This window comes from Labrus mixtus, chromosome 15, assembly GCF_963584025.1.
Source record: "Labrus mixtus chromosome 15, fLabMix1.1, whole genome shotgun sequence".
Classification (NCBI taxonomy): Eukaryota; Metazoa; Chordata; class Actinopteri; order Labriformes; family Labridae; genus Labrus; species Labrus mixtus.
This window is the reverse complement of record NC_083626.1, coordinates 26,824,153-26,845,953: the sequence shown is the minus strand read 5'-3', so window position 1 is coordinate 26,845,953 and position 21,801 is coordinate 26,824,153. Positions and strand designations below refer to the sequence as shown.

Sequence of the window (21,801 nt, the reverse complement as noted above, 5' to 3'; positions counted from 1 at the left end):
AACTTATTATTGTGTAGCACATGTTTACCTTTAAAATATAGGCTACATTTTAACATAAATATGAAAATATCATCAGTCACAATTATACACATTGCTATAAATATATATTCTGTGACCTGGGTTATAACTGCATAACAAGAAAAGATTTTAAAAATATTTAAAAAATGAAATAACAAAAAACGTTTTCAACTCTGTACTCAAACTCCTCAAATGAGCTCAAATATCACAAATTCTCTAAAAACAATAAATAACTTTTTCTACGACGGATGAATGTGAAAGTTACTCTGTCGGTCTGTTTGTCGCAACAATATTCAAAGTAACTTTAATGTGTCGACTAATCTGATCATTTACAGATAAGGTGTGAATTTTTAATTGTGCAGTTCTACACAATACTTTTTTTACTTAAACTTAAATATTGGGATAGTTTAACGAAGTAAAGAAGTCCATGAAGAGTAAAAACTCACCATCTTTAACTCTGAGCTCAAACGTCTCACTTGAATCTGGAGTCCAATCTCTCCCCAACCAACATGTGTACGATCCAGAGTCAGACTTTCTCAAATTTGTGATGCTCACATAAAAAACTGTAGACAATAGTTCATTTTTTCTTAATTCAATGCTGTATCTGCCACACTGAGCACTGACATCTGTGGTGTTGCAAAGAATGTCTTCATCTTCACAGTCCTTTCTACAGAAAACCTTCCTGCTTCCAGAAGATTTAAAGCTGCATCCAACTTCGATGTTTCCTCCTTCAGTTCCTTCACGGACACCGATATCTTCATGAAAAGGGAATCCATCCGTCAGATCTGTGGAAAAGAGATAAATAATCACGAGCTATATTCTAGATGTTTTTAGATCTTTCAGTCTGATTTGTTTCACATTATCCAAAACAAAACAATTACAGACATCCTACATCTCTATTTACTTTCCTACATTCATTATCTAAAATTAGCATTTTGCATTTGCATGCCTGAAATGTCATTCAACTTTTTACAAGTTGGTGTCTGCTGATTTCTAAAATACATCCAACTTATACATTCAGCATGCAGAAAAGGTGAATTATGAGTCAATACTTGAACAACTTAACTTAAAATGGGAAACTGTGACATCTAGGTTTATTAGTTGTATCTTAGTTTTATCTGGTAAAGTCAGATTCAAAGTACTCTGTTCAGTTTCCTCAATTCTATTTCAACACTGAACGTCTAGTTTAACCACAGAAACCAACATGTTTGAAAGAGTCCACCCACCACAGACTGCTTCTTATTCTGTCTCCTGTAACTAATAAAGTAAACTATGAAGAAGACAAATGCAGCAGTGAAAAGAGAGGAGTGTAGGAATAGAGAGTACTCACTGAGGAAGAAGAAGCAGATCAAAGTCTGATGGACTCTCATGTTCAACACTCTGATGGTTTAAGACGCTCTTGTTCCGTCTTCACTGGTCAGTGAGGAACTTGTTCTCACTTCTCTAAATGATGGAGTCCCTCCTCCAAACACAAAACACACCCCTCCCCTCTCCCCTCTGCATACGCCCCACTACAGAGACTGTAACCTGCAGCTTTGTGGATGATTTGATATGAAAACTTAAAGCTGCATCAATGTTTTATTTATTTGATGAGTTTCTGCTCAGTCATGTTTGTTGTACCTTCAAATACACTGAAACATGCAGCACGGAGACTTCTTTGGAGAAAGAACAGACTCACTTAGCTTCATCACTAAACAGCCAAGCCAATTACAAAACTTTTTTTTATGTCTTTGTGGGTGTTCATGTGTTTGGGAGACCTTCTCTGGTCCAAACAAATCCAGAGCATTCAGGAGCAGAATCTAAAGTTAGAAGGAGGACATACTGGCTGCTGCATTGTTGTCAGAGAAGCCAGCACTTCAACATAGCATGTTTCCTTAATGTCTGATCATAGAGTAAGGTCACTTTATGATCTCATTCAGTAGATATCTTACATACAGCTTAAAGGTCACATATTCTCCTCCTCTTCAACCAGTTTTTTTTAATTTTTTTTAGATTAATCTTTTTTATTGGGAATAAAATAATAATATGAGCACAGCACAAAGTTAAAAGAGTTACCTCCCTTTTTTTTTTACAGAACAGGAACAATAAACAATGTCTTTGTATTGAAAGAAAGTAATGACAAAATATAAAAGACTTAAAAAGATGTACATAGTCTGTTGACAAGTAAACAAAAGCAAACTAAGAAGAAATCACTTTATGTTGTTTTAATGTGTTGCATTGAGTTATACTTGAGAACTGAACATAATTATGAAAAGACCCCCGAAACATGAATTGCTGTTACTAAACCATACATGTTTGGTTGGCATGGATTTTTAATTACAATAGCTATAGTTTATCATTGTTATTTTCCTTCTTTACATACTGTACAAATGGCACACCTCACACACCACATCTTACCTTCCCATTCCAAAGTTACATTTTCACTCTACTGGATGGCAGCTTTCTTAGTTTTCTGGGTCAAAATGATGTCATAACATCAAACTGATGTCAGAGTCTGAATCCTCATGGTTGGCTTACACAAAAAAGTGTCTTCTTACATGATTCTATATGCTCAGGTTCAAAATTTAATTTTCCAACATGGCGCTGGCGGCCATCTTGGATTTGGCACTCTGGCTATATCTCGGGATTTTTGGGAGGGACCTGGGGCCAATTTTTTTCTAAAAGGTCCATAGCGGTCAAAACAATCATCAACACATTTTAGCCAGACAATGACCACAGCATTGAAATTCTGGCCCCAAATATTTATTATATTTATTTCTATCAGGGCAACAGAATCAAGTGCAGCTCCAAATGAGCACTGATGACAAAATGATCAATCTGAAAGGGACTTAAGTTAGCATCAGAGTTTTCTGTTTGATTAAGATTCAGTGACATGTGTCCAAAACTTCAGGAATTTAACAGTGTGCACTTCAAGATCCTCTTATTACACAAAACATAAAAACATGATCTTACTGAATAAAACAAAATATTCAGCTGAGGGTCTTCTTCATCAAAAGGTCAAAGTTTGTCATTTATTTGAGGTCTATCAGTCAGTACTATAAAACAATCTGGATGCCTACCTCTTGCAGAATGATGTGGTGTTCAATTGTTTCTCTGAAGAGTGATGACGAGGAAAAACCCGGTCCAAAAGTATTCCTGCAATACAGAAAATAAAACAAGAATATATTCATGAAGAAATTTAGCTGATACAATGCTTTTAAACCTCAATACAGTTGCCTGTAAAGATTATATCATCTCAAATTTAAGAAATGGTTATTTTGCTCGCTTTTATTGACAAGCACCTTGTATTTCATTAAAATCATAGATTTGATAACACTCCCCTGTAGTAACATTCATATGTTTCAATGATACTCTCTATCATGTGTCCTTAAGAATGGGGATTTGTTGAGCACATTCATTAACTTTGTGACATCAGGCCTCATCTGGACATCTATGGGAGAGGATGAAATGAAATGTCACAACACAGGTTACAAGTCGGCACACAACTGTAATAAAACATGATTAAATCAGTTTATTATATAATGGGTTATTAAAGAGATACTTCACCCATTTGCATTAAACTTTGTATAATTAGAAACCTGTCAACAGCCGCTGTATGACCGACACTGCTCCGTTACTTTTTACTGCATGTTTTATACTTGAGATTGTTTTTTACCCCAGCAGACACGGAGCGAGGAGGGTGGGAGTACAAGATCCAATCCGTAGGTCGTTATATTACAGGGAATATCATACATTTTGAAAAGAGCTCTGATTATGTCAACAGCACAACTTCAGCGGACGGACGTGCAGCGCTTTTCTTCTCTGCACAAATGCGTCATGCAGACACTCTCGAGCGCACAGCCAGCACTTTTCTGCCCGGAAGAAATGCTATCGGCAGACGTGGGGCCTAACTCGTCGTCACTAGAATTTGTCTGTGAAATGAATTTCCACATGAGCCAAAAAGACACTTTCTGCCTTTTCTCGGTCAAGAAGGCACCAACTATTTCACATTTCTACTACATATATGACCCAATTTCAATACAGATTCATGTTTAAACCGGTGAAGTATCCCTTTAAACAGCGGGCAGCCACAATATAAACTTATATGCAAACAATAAACTTGGAAAGCTGATATTTAGCACTTTTAATGCCTCAAAATGATGCACTTGCCTTGGATCAGTGACAGGCTGAAATTGAAGCTCCCATGGTCTCATCCTCCATGTATTGGTAAACTGTATTTCATTGGCTTTTAGAAGAATCTCAAACAGGTTTCCGACCATGGCTTCAGAATGTCCTGTTTTTCAGTCCACTGGACGGGTGAGCAAAGCAAAATTTAAATCCAAATATAGGTCAATAAATGCATCACACATACTTGCTTGTGGCCAAAAGTGAGGGGGCAAAGACGACAGCCGTTGGAAATTGCCGAGTGTACCTTACCTGTAACTCTAGCTTGCTAGCTAAACCATTACCAGTGTCTGCCATGATACTATAATCCCCAAGCGATGCCAAAACACACCGCATTTGTCCGCTCACATGTCAACAAGTCACAGACCTTTCATCGAAAATCAGCGTTACATAACATGTCTGAACATAAAGACTACGGAGCCAAAATGAGATTTTAAACTAACAGAAATGGCGGTAACCATAGAAACGGAGAGCAGACTCCGTCCATACTCATCAGACTACAAAGTGAATTAACCGCTAAAGTAATATAACTGCTTGAACGTCTTTAATTGAGTTAATAATGTTTTAAAAGCGACTTAGCAATGACTAAAACACATCTTACCACGAGGACGTTTCACAGCGAAGTCGGGCTGTGGAGGAAGAAAAAAAAGGGTCGTCCCTCGCGAGTCCGCAGGGGCTCCGCGAGTGCATAAAAAAAGCCGTCAGGAAAAAGAACCTTGAAGAAGAAAGAGGGCAGTTAGAGAAAGTCTATCAATCAGTAAAATAAATCACATAAAATAGAGACTAACGGTGAAAACTGTGGACATATTCTATTCCGCTAACTGCTTCTGCTTGACTTGTATGTTTACAAAAAATAACGGCTCTGTGGGAGGAATAGTATTGCGCATGCGCATGTTTAAAAAGTCCCACCGCGGATCAGTTATAATTTTTTTCTTTTTGTAAAAACGCCCTTTGTAATATAAAGTACCATGTCAAAAAATACCAACATCAGTCTAAAATAGCAATTCTAGCAACAAGCCATAATGTGCTTGATGTACAAGCACATTATGTTTAGTTCAAGTTAATTCATTTAAAATAGCCTGAGTTAGCCTTGTCAAAGACATCAAGCTATTTTATGTTAACAGTAAAATTTTAAAAAGTTAAAGGTCTAGTTACTTACCCCTGAAGTTTCTTGCCTCATCTTCATTATTTTTTAGTCCAGCTTCAATTATTTTTTGAACAAGGTATTTGTAGACAAGGTTGACAAAGTAGGAAAACTAATCACCGCTTGTAGTGTACAAAATGTAGGCTACATCAAATGTTACTGTTGAGTAAAGCCCGGGAAACCTACGGGGAACAAAGGCTGGAACAGTGCCCCTGCTGGTCTTTTGAAGTAATGATATGAGAGTGAAACCTTTGGGTTTTTCTGTACCTTAAGCTTGATAGAAGTACAATTATGTACCCTTTGCTGTCAGCAATGACTTTGTACCTTTAAAACAAAACAAAGGTCCACAATTATCACTTTAAGGACCATTTCTGTACCTTACAGGGTACTTTTCTGAAAAATGTACCTATAGGTACAAAAGTGATACCCTTATTTCTTAGTGTGTACTGGCGCGGTGGTGGAGTTAGTCTCCAGATGTGCATCTACACGGGAAAATGTGTGTGTGTGTGTGTGTGTGTCTGTGTGCGTTAGTGAAAGGGGGAGAAAAGAAAGAGAGAAATGCGTGCATGAAGAGGCCGGATTACAGTTCGAATCCCGCGCCACAACTCGGAGTAATTCCCTTCATTCACAGAAAGAAACTGTGGTAGAACTGAGCCTGCAAGAAATCAGCAGAAAGAGAAAACCCTCCGGACCACGGCACGAGAGTGAACAAAAAGGAGTAAACCAAAAACTGTTGAGTTGCTAAGTCACACAGTTTATTACTTGCAGCAAGGAGAGAAGTTCAACGATGCATACAGGATACACAAAGTAAGTTCTCTGCCCGCTCTTGGGGCGTACAATCTTTATATTCTTGAACATACAGTGCGTTCTAAGTTCACAGAGTAGGAACAGAGAAAAGGATGTAGTTTTATCTATGCCAGCACCTTGTGGCCTGTGGTACCAATATGTGGAACTTGTCCTTGAGTGACTGAAGAAGTACTCCTTATAGAGGAGCTGTTGTTGAATTTGTGTGTGTAAGATAAGAAAATCTGAGGTGAGGTGAGTATCGGGTAATGTTCGTGTGCTGCAGTGGTCATATAAGGTCATGTTGCATGTATATGTGAGGTTATGTCTAATGCATTGGATCAGTTAATAAGCAAACATAAAAGTATAAAGAATATAAGATTCCACAAAACTAATGGCCGAATTCAAGTTAATACGGTTTACACTGGCCTTTCTGATCAGAAGAGTAATACCCGGTTATAACGCTGTTACGCTAAACACATATAGGACGCAGCGGTCCGAAACAGGAACAACAAGAGTTTTAAACAGGTAAAACTCAGGACGCGGCAGTCCAACAAAGAGAAAAATTACAGTTTTCGCATCAATCAATCAATGGTAAAAAAAACACTCTCTAAAGCTAATTCTGGCCAGACCTAATTAAGCCTCACTTGTGAATCGCTTTGCCCGTGATTGGTGAAGGGAAAAGAGTCCAGCATTGGAACAGATCTTCTGTCCGTCCTGGTGCAGAGGCGTTTGATGGCAGCGAGGGTCCCTTTCGGCAAGAGCGGCTTCGATGTGTTCTCCGTCGAGTGGAAAGACGTCTGTTGATGTCCTTTCGTTGCAGGACGGAATAAGACCGTTATCTTTCTGATAATCTATTATAGTCTGACGCTCTCCGAGAAACTTAGATGCGTTCACTGGACAATCCGAGCTCGGAATTCAGAACACTGCGGGCCGCGGATTACCTGCGCGCCAAAACTTAAAACAAAGAGAGATTTTCTTGCAGAAAACAGGAGTTGAGCTTGTGTCTCTGAACACTTGAAGTCAGCACGTGGAAAGAGGAAGAACAATGAACGTCTTGGAGTTTTGTAGCCTGGCCTGCTTCATGGGGGGTCTACCTCAGGTCCCCTCCAATGAGAAGAGAGAGGTTCCGGTCCCCCCCCTTTCTTCACACATAGGTGTGAAGTATTGCAGGGGATTCTGGGAGTAAGAGTCCTTTAGGTCTCTTTGTGATCTCAGTGAATAACTCAAATGAGGCTTCTCACAGAGATGCAGGCCCAAGTCCATTGTTTGCCTGTCTTAAGCCTGCGTGGCCCAACAGAGCTGAGTTGTGTTTTTCTCCATCAGACCAGGATGCTGGCTACTTAGTGAGTGTGGTGAGTTTTAGATGATGTTAACATCTCACCTTCAGGTATTGCGGTCCTCCTCCTGCAGACTATCAGCACAGCTGCTGATGATACAATAAATATGATGACCAGGATCAGCCTGAGACTCCCCAAGCCTGAGGAACATGATTGTTTTTTTTTTTTAAATTTCCTGCTTCATTTTAAAAGATATTCCAAGTCAAGTCCAACAATGAATGTAAGTTTGACATGTGTATGTACTTACATTAGCACAGTATGAGCATGTGCAGACTAAAAACAACTTACATAAACAACTACACAATAAATCTGCAGGGAGAAGAAAAATACTTAAAGTCCAGGAATAACTTCAAAATGACCACTAATCTGATAGTTTACAGATAAGATGGTGGTATAAATTGAGAATTTTGATAGTTCACAATGAAGAAATTATGCAGCTCTAAACTATATTTTTACTTGTCATTTTTTTTAATGTACCTGAACCAGAAGCTGATGTGCCCTGCTCATATTTCTCGGTTGTCTCAGATGAGTGTGGTGAAGTCATGGTGCTTCCTGAACTGACGCTCACAGTCTGCGCTGTGGTCAGTGTGGAGGTTGATGTTGAAAAAGGTTCAAGAGCCGTGTTTGGTTGAGAGTTAGTTGTTGCTGAAAATATACAATTTTTAAAAAAGGTACAAATTAAATCTGACACAAATAAAACTCAAAGCAGCAGTCGATCATCGTGTTTGGTGAAACCATTTTCAATTGTCTGATCTGAGCCAATCTTATAATTTACAGATGAGCTGGAGGTTTTTAAGGTTTATCTTTTTGGGGGTTTTTTTGCCTTCATTTAGAGACAGTGGATAGAGTCAGAAATCAGGGAGAGAGGGGCTGGTATTCCAGTGGTTAGTACGGAGGCTTTTGTCCTCCAAGCAGGCAGCCTGGGTTTGAATCCGGGCTGTGGCTCCTTTCCTGCATGTCATCCACACTCTCTCTCTCTCTGTCCCTGTTTTCTGAGTCTATCCAACATCTCAAATAAAGGCATAAATAGCCCAAAAATAAACCTTAGAGAGTTTGGAGAAACTACAGCCTCCCTACATGGGGGCGTGCTCTCTATCCACTAGGCTAGAATTATTTTATATTTGTGAAAAGAATAATAACACACAGAAGTGTTTATTTTGTAATTTTGAGAACTTTTGCATGTAATATAAGACAAGTATAAGTTTATATTTCTGTGCATATTGTGTTGAAATATGGATAAAATGTTGTTTTTGAAGAAAGAAAAGAAAACAGAAATACAGTTTAAGTAAAACTGAAATACATAAACATATGTATAAAATTAAAGACTGGCAGAAGCGAAAAAAAAGGTAGTCCGAAAGCATTCATCAGTTTGATGTGCATTTTGGCAACTTGCCAAAAAAATAAATGCTTATATCTTTGCCATGCAGTGTTCAATCATATGAAAATTTCTCATACATGATACAGGGCCTGCCCTGAACTCATCCATGCTTGACATTTTTTACTTAGTCACAGCGCCACCTGTTGACAACAGGAAGTTACTGCTTCTCAATTAGCATTAGCCATTGCTACAAGGTAGCTCATTTCCAGCTCAAAATTGGTGTGGACCATGCAAACAACCTGGCCATACAACACTTTCAAGCTCAAACACCTACGTCTTACGCTCTCGCCATACGGATGCATCATTCGCCATAAAACAGGAAGTGGCTGTAACTCTCATTTTGTCTGATCTGCCTCAACTTACACAGATATGATCAGGGTTGGCCTCTGAACACATAGACATAACAATAGTAAACTTTAACCATAGCGCCTCCTACTGCAAGGACTAAGTACTACACAATGCTCAATTTGCTCCAAATTTCACAGGTATCATGACAGTGCCAGCCTGAACTGCTCTACGTAAACATTTTCTGTGACATTCATTACGTTGCCTATTTCAACATGCCAGTATTACCACTTTTACACAAATTGAACTGCACAGCCTGCTGCTTAGCCACATTCCACTGCTGCTGCACTCCCGCAATCGCGGCATGCACCGGGGTGCGAGGGCCCTTCATCACCGCTTGCGGTTTTAATATATACAGTACCTGCTGCGTTCTCACATCAGCTCACTCTGACTTGCTGCAGAAAAAGTACTCGGGGGGCTGGTAAGAGAAACTCCGGTTTGAGTCAGAGTGAAATATTCAACTGTTTGCGTTCACACCATCACACATGCAGATCCTATCAGGTGGTTTTTCAGGAGTTGCAGGACAGGTTGCATTTGGCCCTATAGGTGCACACTTGGAGGATTATAGCCTCTGCACATGGGGCACCACCTAACTGCCAGGCCATCTGTGCCCCTTTTGTCTTATTTTTTGATTCATAATGTTCCAATTTCTTTGAATGGGTGAAAAGTCAGGACTGCAGGCGGGCCACTGTTATAGGTGCAGAATGTGGTTTGTTGTGTTGTCTTGATGAAATAAGAAAGGAAAAAGAAGTTGTCATATGTCGCTTCAAAACCTGTATATATGTTTCAGTATTAACGGAGACTTCACAAATGTTCAGGTTACCCATGCCATGTGCACTAATTCACCCCTAGACCATCACAGATGCTGACTTTTGAAATGAATGCTGATAACAAGCCGGATGGTTCCTCTCCTCTTTTGTCTGGAGGATGAGGCATGCAGGATTTTGACTCGTCAGACCTCAGGACGGTTTTTCGCTTTCTCCATATGAGTGTTCTTTGGCGATAGGAATTCAAACAGTAATACATAGTGATCTGACAAAGACGATTATATACAAACACTATGAAATGTTTATTTTAATTCTTTGAGTTACAGTAGATACATTAACTGCAATATGTAGATTTCTATACAGATGCAATAAACACAAAGCGTTTTTTTTAGCGTTTTTTTAATAAAATGTGTTTTATGTTGTACAATTTTTAACGCCACTAGAAAGCAATTTTAAAAGTACTTTGAATAAACGCTGATGATTCATGTAAGCTAGAAAATAGTTCACAGTTTTCAAAAGCAACACATTTAAACACAATATAACAGAACCAAAGAGTGATGTAAAAGTATAAATGTAAATTGTGGCTTTAAATTCACATATTATTTAAAATACACTTCACCATGTTTCTCTAACACTAACATGTGTCTCTAGTCTGTCTACCAATGATGAGAAAAGTCCATCCTCTCCGTCTACTGCCTGCTCCACTTTTCAGAAAATGTGTGCTCAAACATGCCGTTTGAAGATTTTCCCTTCATGACATCACAAAGGGCAGTAGCCCCTCCCCCAGGTGGGTGACACTCCCCCAGCTAGGTGTTTGTTCTGCCCTCTGAGTCTGCCTTCTCACCGTAAACAATAGGAGTGAGAAAGCCCGAGTACACCCAAGTCCTTCCAGAGAGGGGGCGTGGTCAGATACAGCTCATTTACATATTTAAAGCTACAGACACAGAAACAGCCCGTTCTGAGCAGGGCTGAAATAGAGGGGTTTAGAGGCATGATCAAATACAGGATCAGAGTGGATTTAGAACAAGACACTTCACAAACATGTTTTGGGGAGCTCTGAGACTTATTTAAACTGGCTGAAGAGGAGGAGAATATGTGACCTCTAACGTCTAGATGTAATCTACATACAGCTTTCACAGAACAGCCTGGTATATTGTTCTTACAAAGGCAGTGCATTAATCAGAAATCTGACCTATAAATTCATCTAAAATGTTTTCTTCATATTTCTAGAATCTCCTCTCTGACCCCTTCATGCACCAAATTGGCCTGCAGAAGAAAAACATTGGTTTGATGTCAGCTGGTTTTTATAAACATTAATGAAGTTTAATATCAAAAATGTTCTCAACACTCACATTGGTGATGTTAATGTAATCCAGTTCCTCATCAGGTTCTAAAAAACAAAAAGCTTAGAAGGTTAGTTTCATTCGATGGTATCATTTTGATTACATAGGCTAGATTAGGATTATGTGCACCAATCATCCGACTCCTAACCCCCCAAAAAAGTGCTGCCTTATCTCTATGGAGACAAGCAACAACACTGCTCTAAATAACAGATGACGAGCTTCATTACCCCCTGAAGTAGGTCTCAATCCAAACAAAAATGTCCTCTATCGTGGGAAAAAGCAATTGTTGTTCTGTCAAAAGAGCAGCATGAAAAGCATACTATTCTATTAAGTTAAAGTAATTTAAAATTGCTTTCAAATATAAACTTTCACACTGCACTTTGTCAAGCACACCAAAGTCTGTCTCACCTACAGCGAACCAAACTCTGGTGCATTTGGAAGTGAACCAAGATCCGCGTTTTCAAGTGGACCAGAGTTCGGTTCAGGAGACTCTGTAGGAGATTAGTCTTCAACCTCAAGCCACATTTCTGTCCTAAAAGTGTCATTGCTGCTTCGCAAGTTCTAAATAACCTAGCTAAGCTAAACCTAAGTGTGTGTGTGTGTGTGTGTGTGTGTGTGTGTGTGTGTGTGTGTGTGTCTATTGTATACAAAGTATGATGTTGCAGCTGATGGTAACAACATGAAGGAGTGATTGGATATGTCTGGTATGACTTATCCGCACTGTCCATGTTGATACGTTATGTTATAATGACTCTTTAGGCAGTTTTTAAAATTCCAGGCCAGGGTAGCACTTCAGCTGAAACTCTGGGGTTTAGTTACCCTGTAAACACCTGCTTAAATGATCCCTTTCCTCTGTTGTATGTGTGTGCTTTCTCACCTCCGGGTCTCCTTGCGCTCCTCCTGCAGACTATCAGCCCAACTGCTGATGAAACGATGATCATGATGACCAGAACCAGCCGTACATACAGCTGAACTCTTGCGTTTGCCTCCTGGTTCAGACCTTTGTTTGGGCAATGGAATAGTAGAAGAGTTTTCTTCACTTTCTTGCCCGTTATAAAATACTTATCGTTCTTCGAGTCATGAATGAACCAAAGTTCAAACACAGAGACACTAACAGGCAAGAGCTAATTTCTTAAGAGTTTAGTTCCTAAAATATCTTGAAAGTTGATGATGTGTCAGAGGAAACAGGTACATGTACCTTGATCTGCAGCTGGGGTTGTCAATGTCAGTGTTGTCTTCAATGTGGAGGCTGGTGGAGTTGGTGAAAAAGCTGGGGAGGTCCATTTTGGTTGGGCAGTGGTTGGAGCAGTAAAAAGGTAAAAAACACTGAACGGTGAGTGTGTTCTTACTGGTCCAGTTATGGGCTGAAGACTATCAGTGTGTTTGAGGCTACCAATAATTATCTGGTTATAACGGTGCATTAATTAGACTTTGAAACATTTAAACCTTCAGCAGCTGTCAGTAAAGGGTAAAAACTCACCATCTTCAACTCTGAGATCAAACTTCTGGCTATCATGTGGATAACGACCAGTGCCAAACACACAACTGTATCTTCCAGAGTCGGACTTCAACAGCTTTGTGATGCTCACATACAAAGTTATCATAGAGGCTCCCAATTCTTCATTATATTCCATGCTGTATCTGCCACGCTGAGCTCTGACACCACTTGTTGTCACAAGAATGTCTTCAAATCCACAGTCGTCCCTGCAGAAGGTCTTCTGTTCACCAGGGTCATCAAAAAAGCATTGAGCGGGTGAAGTTTCCTCCTTCAGTTGCTGTATTGACATAGATTTCTGTACCTCCAGCCATACAAGTGTTTCCATCCTGTGGTTTCGCTGAAAATATAAACAATGAGCATTACTATCTTCCTGTAATATGCAGCACTGAGATAATATGGACAAAAAATATAGATCATGGAGGACTCCTCTTTCACCTTGCATGTCATTTATGAGCACATGAGTTAGCTGGGGTCAGTTGCTCCAACAGAGCTCACTCCTGGTCTGAAGCTAAGTCGGTCTTAACTTGGCGTTCTGAGTTCGACCTGACAGTGAAGCTGGTTGCACCACCAGTGCTTAAGCCTTTGTCGCACTAAGAATAGGTGGTAATTCTTACAACTGGTCAGGAGGAGGCGTAAAGTTGGAATCTAGGTCGTCAATATAGCAAACTTATCCCTGGACTGCTTGGCACTAAGCGCTGTCCTGTGCTGGCTATAAAATTATTTTCTATGATCTTCCATTTCTGTGGCAAGATTATTTCCACTATAATGGCCAAATGTTATCTTTAAGTAGTACAATGACAGAATGTGACACTTTTGTTCATGGTTTAATTCACTTTCTGTAAATAGTATTTTCAGATGGAGGTCTGTGGTTTGATTTGTCAGTTTAGGGGCTCAGATATGCTACACGTTTCTTGGTGGTACACTACATTCACACATCATACCCACACCGCTGTGGCACTGAGCTCCAAAAAAAAACAAATTCTAACAGAACTGGACAGATAGACAGCCAAATATGCAGGCTCACCAGGACAGGATACGATAACATTTATTTTTTAATTTTATTATTTTCTTTTTAGTCGAGGTTGGTACAGGTCATCAAAAAACACTGAAGCAAACAAATCCATGAGGGCAGGTGAAAAGGGCAGGTGAGGGTCAAACACAAGAGTGCTGGAAACGAGGCGACACGAGGGAACAAACAACAAACTGGCAACATGAGGGAGGACACGCAGGGTTTAAATACAAAGACAGTCAGGGGATAACAAGAGACAGGTGAGCACAAGGCAGGGAACCACGAGGAGCAGGATCTGGAAGACAGAGACAAGGATAAGTACAAAATAAAACAGGAAATAACAAATACTGAAATAAAACATGACCTTATTCAGCTTGTCATTTTGCCCCTTATGCGGTACTGAGATAAGGTAGAAAGTCAAGCTTGGGTGCGCCCATTTGACAACTTTTAACCAAGTGTTAGAAAGGAGAAAAAAAACTATTGCAAAAGCAGACCTGTAGAAGCAGAAGCTGGAGGACATTGTTCATCCACGATAGACTCTAACAGGCCTCGACAAATCTTCAGCGATTCGACAGCATCATTAGAAAAAATGCAACTCCACCTTCATTATTTTTGTAATGTGCATCAGAGAGCAGAACATGAACAGATGTTTCATTCTGGCAAAATGTAAACCCAAAAAAATAAATTCATATTGTGATCTAAATGTAGAGAACAGCTGATTGTCTATTAAACTGAAGATGCTGAGTTTATATTCTGAGAGGATAATTACTAGTATTTATAACCTTAGCTCACAGGCTCTTCACTGTTGACAATGTTTTTTTTTAAATGACACATAATATACAGACCAATGAATTGATTCATATAAAAATTCAGAAAGATAAATGAGACGTATAGCAGACAGTACTTACTGAGGATGAAGATGATCAAAGTGTAACAGACCTTCATGTTTGAGTCTTAGACAGTTGAACGCTGCTTCTCTTCCTTCTTCACTTACTGAACGGCAACTTCTCTCTTTTTATAAATAACGGAGTTCCTCCTCACAGTCTCCTCCCCCCTACATTATCATTATGGTCCAGTCCATGATATGTAAATTCTAAGTAGGGTTTATGTTTGATCATGTAAAATAAATACGTGATCCTTCTTGATTGATTTATTCCCTCAGTTAAGATTTATCAATTCACTTACCCTCTAAAACATTATTTTCAAGTATTCTGTAATACAGCTTTTTTTAAATCAGGGTACCAAGTTTTGGCCGTGGCCTTCTTTAATCGACAAGTTGCTTCAACTGCAGCGTCCTGACCAGGGTGAAGGTGAGCAAACGTCTTCCCAACTACCAACCAAATAGATACGTTATCTCTAGTTAGGTAAGTAGCTTGCCATGATTGACAGGTGGGCGTGATGTAACGGTTTGTCAGGAGGCTTAAAACCCACCTCAGCTCCAGCTCTCAGCCTGTCGTTAGGTTGACTGAAAGTTAGACTGAGACAGGATTTCCAGAATGGCAGCTGCTGCTGCTGAGCCTCCGGAGCCCCCTGCAGGAACAGATGGCTGACAACACTCAGGCTTCATCCATTCATATTTACAGTCTACTGTATGAAGCAAACGCAGAGAAATCAATTTAGTGGAATAGAGAAGTTGTCACAGAGGCCCATTTCTTAGTATATGTTTTAGTATGTTGGGTGCTAACAAGGCTGCAGGGAAGTGAAAATTGCAAAGGGAGCTTTAGCAGCTCCAGGAATAAGAATATGACGCACAGCTTCAGAGTTTAAGAGGCCGTACACTGATTGAAATGTGAATGTTATCTCACTGTGTAAAGCCTGGCTGACATTTTCCCCATCAGGTTATCAGGTATTATTGTTTTTTCTTTTTATTCTTTCATTTTATTTAGGAGCAGCGAATCTGGAAATCTGTAGCATGTGACTTTAGAAATGTAAATGTTTTCTTAATAAATATTATGTTAGATGAATGTACTCTCCCCTCATCCCCTGAACATCTCTGGAACATGAATGAAAACAAGAAGGTGGTTATTTTCTCGACATTGACGCTCCATGTTTAATTATATATAGAACAAATCAAATAAGTAAATCTGAGAAATATCATTGTGTTTGGAGAATTCTTCACCGCGGCAACAGTTTCTTGCAGTGCTGTGTCATCCCGGCTCACCTAGGGTCTTGGTACACATTTTACGTGATAAAATGGAACCATAGTGGATTACTGTTACCAAAGCTGCTAAGCTAAACAAAGCTAGATCAACATAAGAGCAAATCTTATTTAAGTTTCCCAACTGATACTCACACCTCTTAGACAGCTGGCTATGCAACAATTATGAGGTTACACTCTCAACTGGAAAAATGGCTAAATTGTTGTCTCAAACAACAAAGAGCACACACAAAAAAAAAATAATCAACTCACCAAAACACAACAACACAACTAAAACACAACTTGATTGCTGCTTTGTTTGAAATGAGAAGTCAATGTTCAAAACAAATAATTTCCTTAGAAGAATTTCTTCAGGATAAAACTCTGGATTAAAGCAACAAACTAATTCATTTAGAAAGTCGCCCTGGCTGCATCATTATGTTCAACAACATACAACACTAACTAAGCCACAGCTTGCTGTCTGCTTTGAATAAACAACAAGCAAGGAAAGTAAATCTTCAAAAGAAAATATATTTTTTCCTCAAGAAAAATCTCTTTTAGGATTAAAAGTTCAGATAACTGTGCATTAACAGTGCAATAAAGCTGGTTTTATTGAAGGCCTCACACGGGGCACCATTTGTTGGGGTTTTATCTAGTCAAATTTGGTTATATTATTAGTAATTATATTTAATTATTTATTAATATAAACAACAATGTTATTAAACTATGTTTAATCAACTCGGGGGCACCACCCTGAAACCAGGGAAAAATAACAAAAATATCACTAAAATCAGTCTTAAATTAGTTACTTAATTACTAATATTATTAATAAAGATCGGAGTTCTTCCCTCTCTTCCAGAGTTTAGGAATTTGATTTCGAACAACTTTGTTTCAAATTGTAACTGTTTTAAATGATCTCAGTGGTTTTTGTCACAGATTCTGAGTGTTTGATATGTTTTTGCTTGTTTTACCGTGCTTGTAATCTCGACAGCATTGGAAATGAGGGGAAACCTCAGTGTCTTTTAAATAATAAATAAAGGTTTGAAATGAAATGAAATGAAAATAATTAATAACTGTATTTAATAAATTGAAGATGTGAAATCCGTACACAAAGCCCTCGCACCCAGCTTATATCACAATGCCAATACACCAGTAATCACAGTCAACTGCTACAACAGAATTTATTTAAACAAACCAAAATCAATCCAAAATCAATTAACTTAATCAAACAAATAACTATTACAAACTAATCTAAGCAAACAAACATTATCAAACAAACAGCGTGGCATGTGTGTGTGTGTGTGTGTGTGTGTGTGTGTGTGTGTGTGTGTGTGTGTGGTCATGAGTGCTGATGTGTGTGTGTGTGTGTGTGTGTGTGTGTGTGTGTGTGTGTGTGTGTGTGTGTGTGTGTGGATGAGAGAGAGAGAGAGGGGGGAAGATAGAGGGAACCATGAGAGCACCATGTGGAGCTACGTCTCGTAGGTACAAAATGGTGGACAAAGACAAATGAAGCCGTGTGGCTTAGTTTGAGCTCTCTAAGCTGAGTTCAGTAACTATAAGTTAAACACCAGAAAGCCAGTGGCCGGACTTTGATTCAACGGCAGGTACACTGGTCTTTCTGATTGTGAAAGCATTTAACTGAAAGTAAACTACCATAGCATTGAATGAAAACACATAGAGGCGAACATGGCGGTTCAGCAACAATAACAAATGCAGCAGTTTACAGCAGATAATACACAGAATGTGACGTTCAGTCAACAATAATGCACAATTGTCAATTGGTATAGAATAAACCTTCCTAAACTATTCTGTGCCCAGACTAAAGCTTTACTTGGAATCACTTTTCTGATGACTGTTTCAAGGTTCGGTTTGTCTTCAATCTGTTGAATCAACAGATTCAGGCAGGTTTCCGTGGCAGATGAAAAGAGACGGCAGCAGGAGTCAGATTTGAGACAAGAGCAATGCTCTGTTTTCTTTCTGGTGGCAGGAGCAGATTTTCCTTGGTGTATTCTTCTTCAGGTCACAGTGGCTGTCTGTAGCACTCCTGTCCAGTTGCATTTACCGACATTGACGAGAATAATAGGAAAGAATCTCTCTGTGCTCGAACCAGATAGTTACTGATTACGTCAAAAACAACTAAAACAGGCCTTGGAAGTAGGCCAGGTTGCAATGCGTGTGTCCCCTGAAGCTGGAAGCTTATGAAGAGAGGTATCCTCTGGTGTAGGGAGACCACACGTGAAGAGATCGAACAATGAGAGGCGGCTGCTTTTATCGACCCTACACTTAACACCTACGTGTTAGATGTTGCAGAGCATGCTGGGAGTGTTTCTGCAGGGCAGGGCATGCTGGGAGTAAGAGTCATTTAAGTACTCGTACTCAGGCTTCTGTGGCTTCAGGCCGGACCTTTGTTTCAACACATGGAGATCCCAACACTACTGAAAATAAAGTAAAATCTGGACTTCTCAGAAGTACTTTTCAACTTCATTTGTTTTCTTTAGAAATCTTTAGTAAATTCAAACCCTAATAAAAAACTGGTCTATACATTATTGAACTGCCATGACAAAACATAAACAGCTCTGCAGATTTAAAAGCAGTTTATAGAGAAACCTTATCTTCATCATATTCATTAAGAACAATCGATTACTCCTGTTTGATGCAACAACTCTTCAACAAACCTTTACATTCATTTTAAAGATTTACAATGAATGTGTCGCTAAAACAGAAATAATTTACAGTTTTAAAAAAAACTGACATTTTAAACACATTGTAACTAAAAAAGATACAAAAATTCTGGGGAGGTTTCACATCTATGTCCCTGAAAATAAGATTGAGATGCTGCAGTTATATAAAAAGTGAATGCTCACACAGGAAACATCGCCTTTTCCATCCTCTCTGTGTTCACACTGAAACATTCAGCTTAAACACTTCCTGAACAATACGTCCAAAGTTTGTGATTAAAAGCTAAATAAAGACGATGTCAATGTATAATTACAGAAACTGACTTGGTTCCTGTTTCTCAGAAAAAACTGAACATTAGTCAACATGCTGACTGAAATTTATTTATGACCATTCTTTAAAGGAGCAATATATAACTATGACACCTAGTGGATAGAATGGGTACTGCAGTCCATGTTAGTTCACAGAAATAATAAAAAAAGGGTCTTGGAGTCTTATCATTCAGAGAGAGAAATCACTTAATTTTGCCTGCAGACTTTTTTATTTATTTACCAGTAACATTAAAATTGAACTATCTGCACAAATAGAGGCAATGAGAAATGCAATAAGCTTGAAGAAATACAGTAAAACTGGTCGTCCCTCCGTCATTAACATTAAACCAAACATGAATATTTAACCCTCCATTTCAGAAACGTGTTTGTCACCTGCTGAACACTTTACTGTACATTACTGTAATTTATTTGAGCAAAGTTCTCAATGAAAATCCTTGATGACAAAGTCTCTGTTAACCCAAAATTAGCCGCTCAATAACTTAACTGTAATGTATAACTTGTGCCTTCAGAAAAATAAACATTTAACAAAATAATTTATGCTAAATATCTTGTAAAAACTAAGAAAAGATCAACTTAAATAACCAATATGTAACTCTGACACCTGGTGTTCAAAATGGGTACTGCAGTCCATCTTACATTGGACCTTTACTGTTTCCATAGCAATAGTAGGTCTGACTTGAAGCTATTTTTTTATGCAGCTCTGTTAATAAAAATCTTAACCTATCACAGCTTGCCAAAAGAAAAACAGATAATTGTTGAACTGTAACCTGAGAATAAATGCTGCGCTGATAGCATTGAAGCTAAAGCTAATTTAAAGTAACGGTAGAGTACAGAGGAGCCAAAGTGTTCTCTGAGCTAGCTTCTACCCGGGGCACGAAGTAGATGACATCATCTTTTGACTTTTACTCCAACAGAGGGGGCGCTGTTACAAGAGGCAGCTTTAAAGAAATCCACCTCAGAGTAGTTGAGTTTATTCGAGTCATCGACGGTCTGGAAGGAAAAAAAGCTTTTTAAGATTTCCTTTGAGAGAGACAGGACAGTCGATAGAATCAGAAATCAGCGAGAGAGAGAGACAGAGAGAGGGGGGGATGACATGTATGAACCTGGGCCGCCCGCTTTGAGGACTGTAGCCTCTGTACATGGGGCGTGCAAACTAACCACTAAGTCACTGGCGCCTTGATAAGTCACAGTTGAAAGAACTGAATGTTTTTGATTAAATTATTAATATTATTCAGAGCCCTGACAGAGGAAAGTTTTCTGACTTAAATTATGATTTAGTGACTAAAATCTGGTGCATTTTTTACAGTGTGCTTTTGTTTTTGTTCATGACATCAACAAGATCTTTTTACATTTTGTATCCTAAAGTTTTGTTTGCTTGGTGACAGCACATTACACAACCAGGGTCCAACATGGGCCTCTGTTAGAATCGACATGCTTGTGGGGCCTCTAGTGGCCATTTGTTGAACTGCAGTTTGTGACACTTTTTGTGACACTAATTTTATTATTTAGCACTCATTGGAAATAGATCACTTCCCTGGATATTATTTATTTTTTCAAAAAAGCACATGAAGGTGGTGCAGGGTTGACTAACATTTCCAGACTACAGGATAATCGAGTCGATTCCCCCTTCCCGACCATCAGGGGGGTGTGGGGTGTCCGACTAGAGGATGCTCTGTTCAGCCCAGATAAGAGTGAGTGGTATTAAGATCCAAACAACCATAGCTTCCCTGATCTGCTCAGAGAGCATTGCAACTGCCACAATTTATTTCAAACATGTTTGATATTGAGGATTTCAAATCTTGACGATTATATACCAAGATGGCAGCCAACCCAGGTCATATGTCTTCTATTTTATGAAAATTGGGTTTGAATCTGGGATGTTTTGCAAGTGCTTCGTTATTTTTTGACTCTGAGATCTCTGGAGCTTATTTTTTGGACACTTTGATATTAATTTGCTTTGGGTTTGCTGAGGCCTGGTCCTGCTTATGGGCTGTTTGAAGCCTGGAGGTTTTCTGGAATCAACCTGGTAGCGCATGGCCTAGCACTGGACTGTTTGAACTGTCTGGACTGTTCTAAGCCTTGAGCCATTCTGGAATCTTACCTGGTGGTGTGTGCTAGCAGCAGCTAGCTTCTACCAGCCCTGAAGCAGCTAGCCTCCACCAAGCAACTAGCATCCAGCCTCCAGCCACCTGCCTGGTCTGCTAGCATCCAGCCTCTAGCCACCTGCCTGGCCTGCTAGCACCCAGCCACCAGCCACCTGCCTGGCCTACTAGCATCCAGCCTCCAGCCACCTGCCTGGCCTGCTAGCATCCAGCCTCCAGCCACCTGCCTGGCCTGCTAGCATCCAGCCTCCAGCCTCCAGCCACCTGCCTGGTCTGCTAGCATCCAGCCTCCAGCCACCTGCCTGGTCTACTAACATCCAGCCTCTAGCCACCTACCTGGCCTGCTAGCACCCAGACACCAGCAGCAGCTACCACCAGCAGCAGCAGCTACCTCCACCAGCAGCTGCTACCTCCACCAGCAGCTATCTCCACCAGCAGCAGCAGCTACCTCCAGCACCAGCAGCAGGTGATAGTCATCAAACTGTCCTGACCCCTCTTAAAACAAGAACAACAACCCAGAGAAACTACAAAAATAAGATCTCTGTATACCATGTGTCACAGAAAATTCATCACCATGTGGATCATGTTTACATTTTCACAGTTTGCCATTCTTAAAAGTGCATAAACAAAATAAGGTCATGAGTTATATATGAGCTTTAGGCTACTTGTAAAAAGAATTTTTTTGCAGGGCTGAAACCCTGGCTACGGCCCTGGACTCCTCAAAAAGAAGACTGACTTTTACTACCTAACCCTAACCTTTTGCAT

At 39.6% G+C, this 21,801-nt stretch overlaps 2 protein-coding genes across 9 annotated transcripts in view; both read right to left on the bottom strand.

Annotated features, from left to right (window-relative positions):
• LOC132990137 (T-cell immunoglobulin and mucin domain-containing protein 4-like) overlaps positions 1-1,946 on the bottom strand; it is a 43,253-nt gene extending 41,307 nt beyond the window's left edge. For 3 of the 6 annotated variants that reach the window (XM_061058230.1, XM_061058231.1, XM_061058232.1), the window contains exons 1-2: positions 1,349-1,946; positions 465-803 (exon numbers count right to left, since the gene is read on the bottom strand). In XM_061058230.1, coding sequence (XP_060914213.1) covers positions 465-803; positions 1,349-1,388 — 379 coding nt within the window. In that variant the 5' untranslated portion in view covers positions 1,389-1,946. The remainder of the gene's footprint in view (positions 1-464; positions 804-1,348) is intronic. The other 3 variants (XM_061058228.1, XM_061058226.1, XM_061058227.1) reach the window with 2 other exon arrangements.
• The window catches only part of LOC132990138 (uncharacterized), a 28,118-nt gene extending 13,334 nt beyond the window's left edge, over positions 1-14,784 (bottom strand). Inside the window, exons 1-5 of one of the 3 annotated variants that reach the window (XR_009675964.1) lie at positions 14,698-14,784; positions 12,481-13,117; positions 12,160-12,282; positions 11,292-11,329; positions 10,343-11,205 (exon numbers count right to left, since the gene is read on the bottom strand). The gene's annotated coding sequence lies outside the window, so the exon portion shown is untranslated. Of the gene's footprint in view, positions 1-10,342; positions 11,206-11,291; positions 11,330-12,159; positions 12,283-12,480; positions 13,118-14,697 lie in introns of those variants that run through there. The other 2 variants (XR_009675965.1, XM_061058233.1) reach the window with 2 other exon arrangements.
• Positions 14,785-21,801: the final 7,017 nt, after the last annotated feature.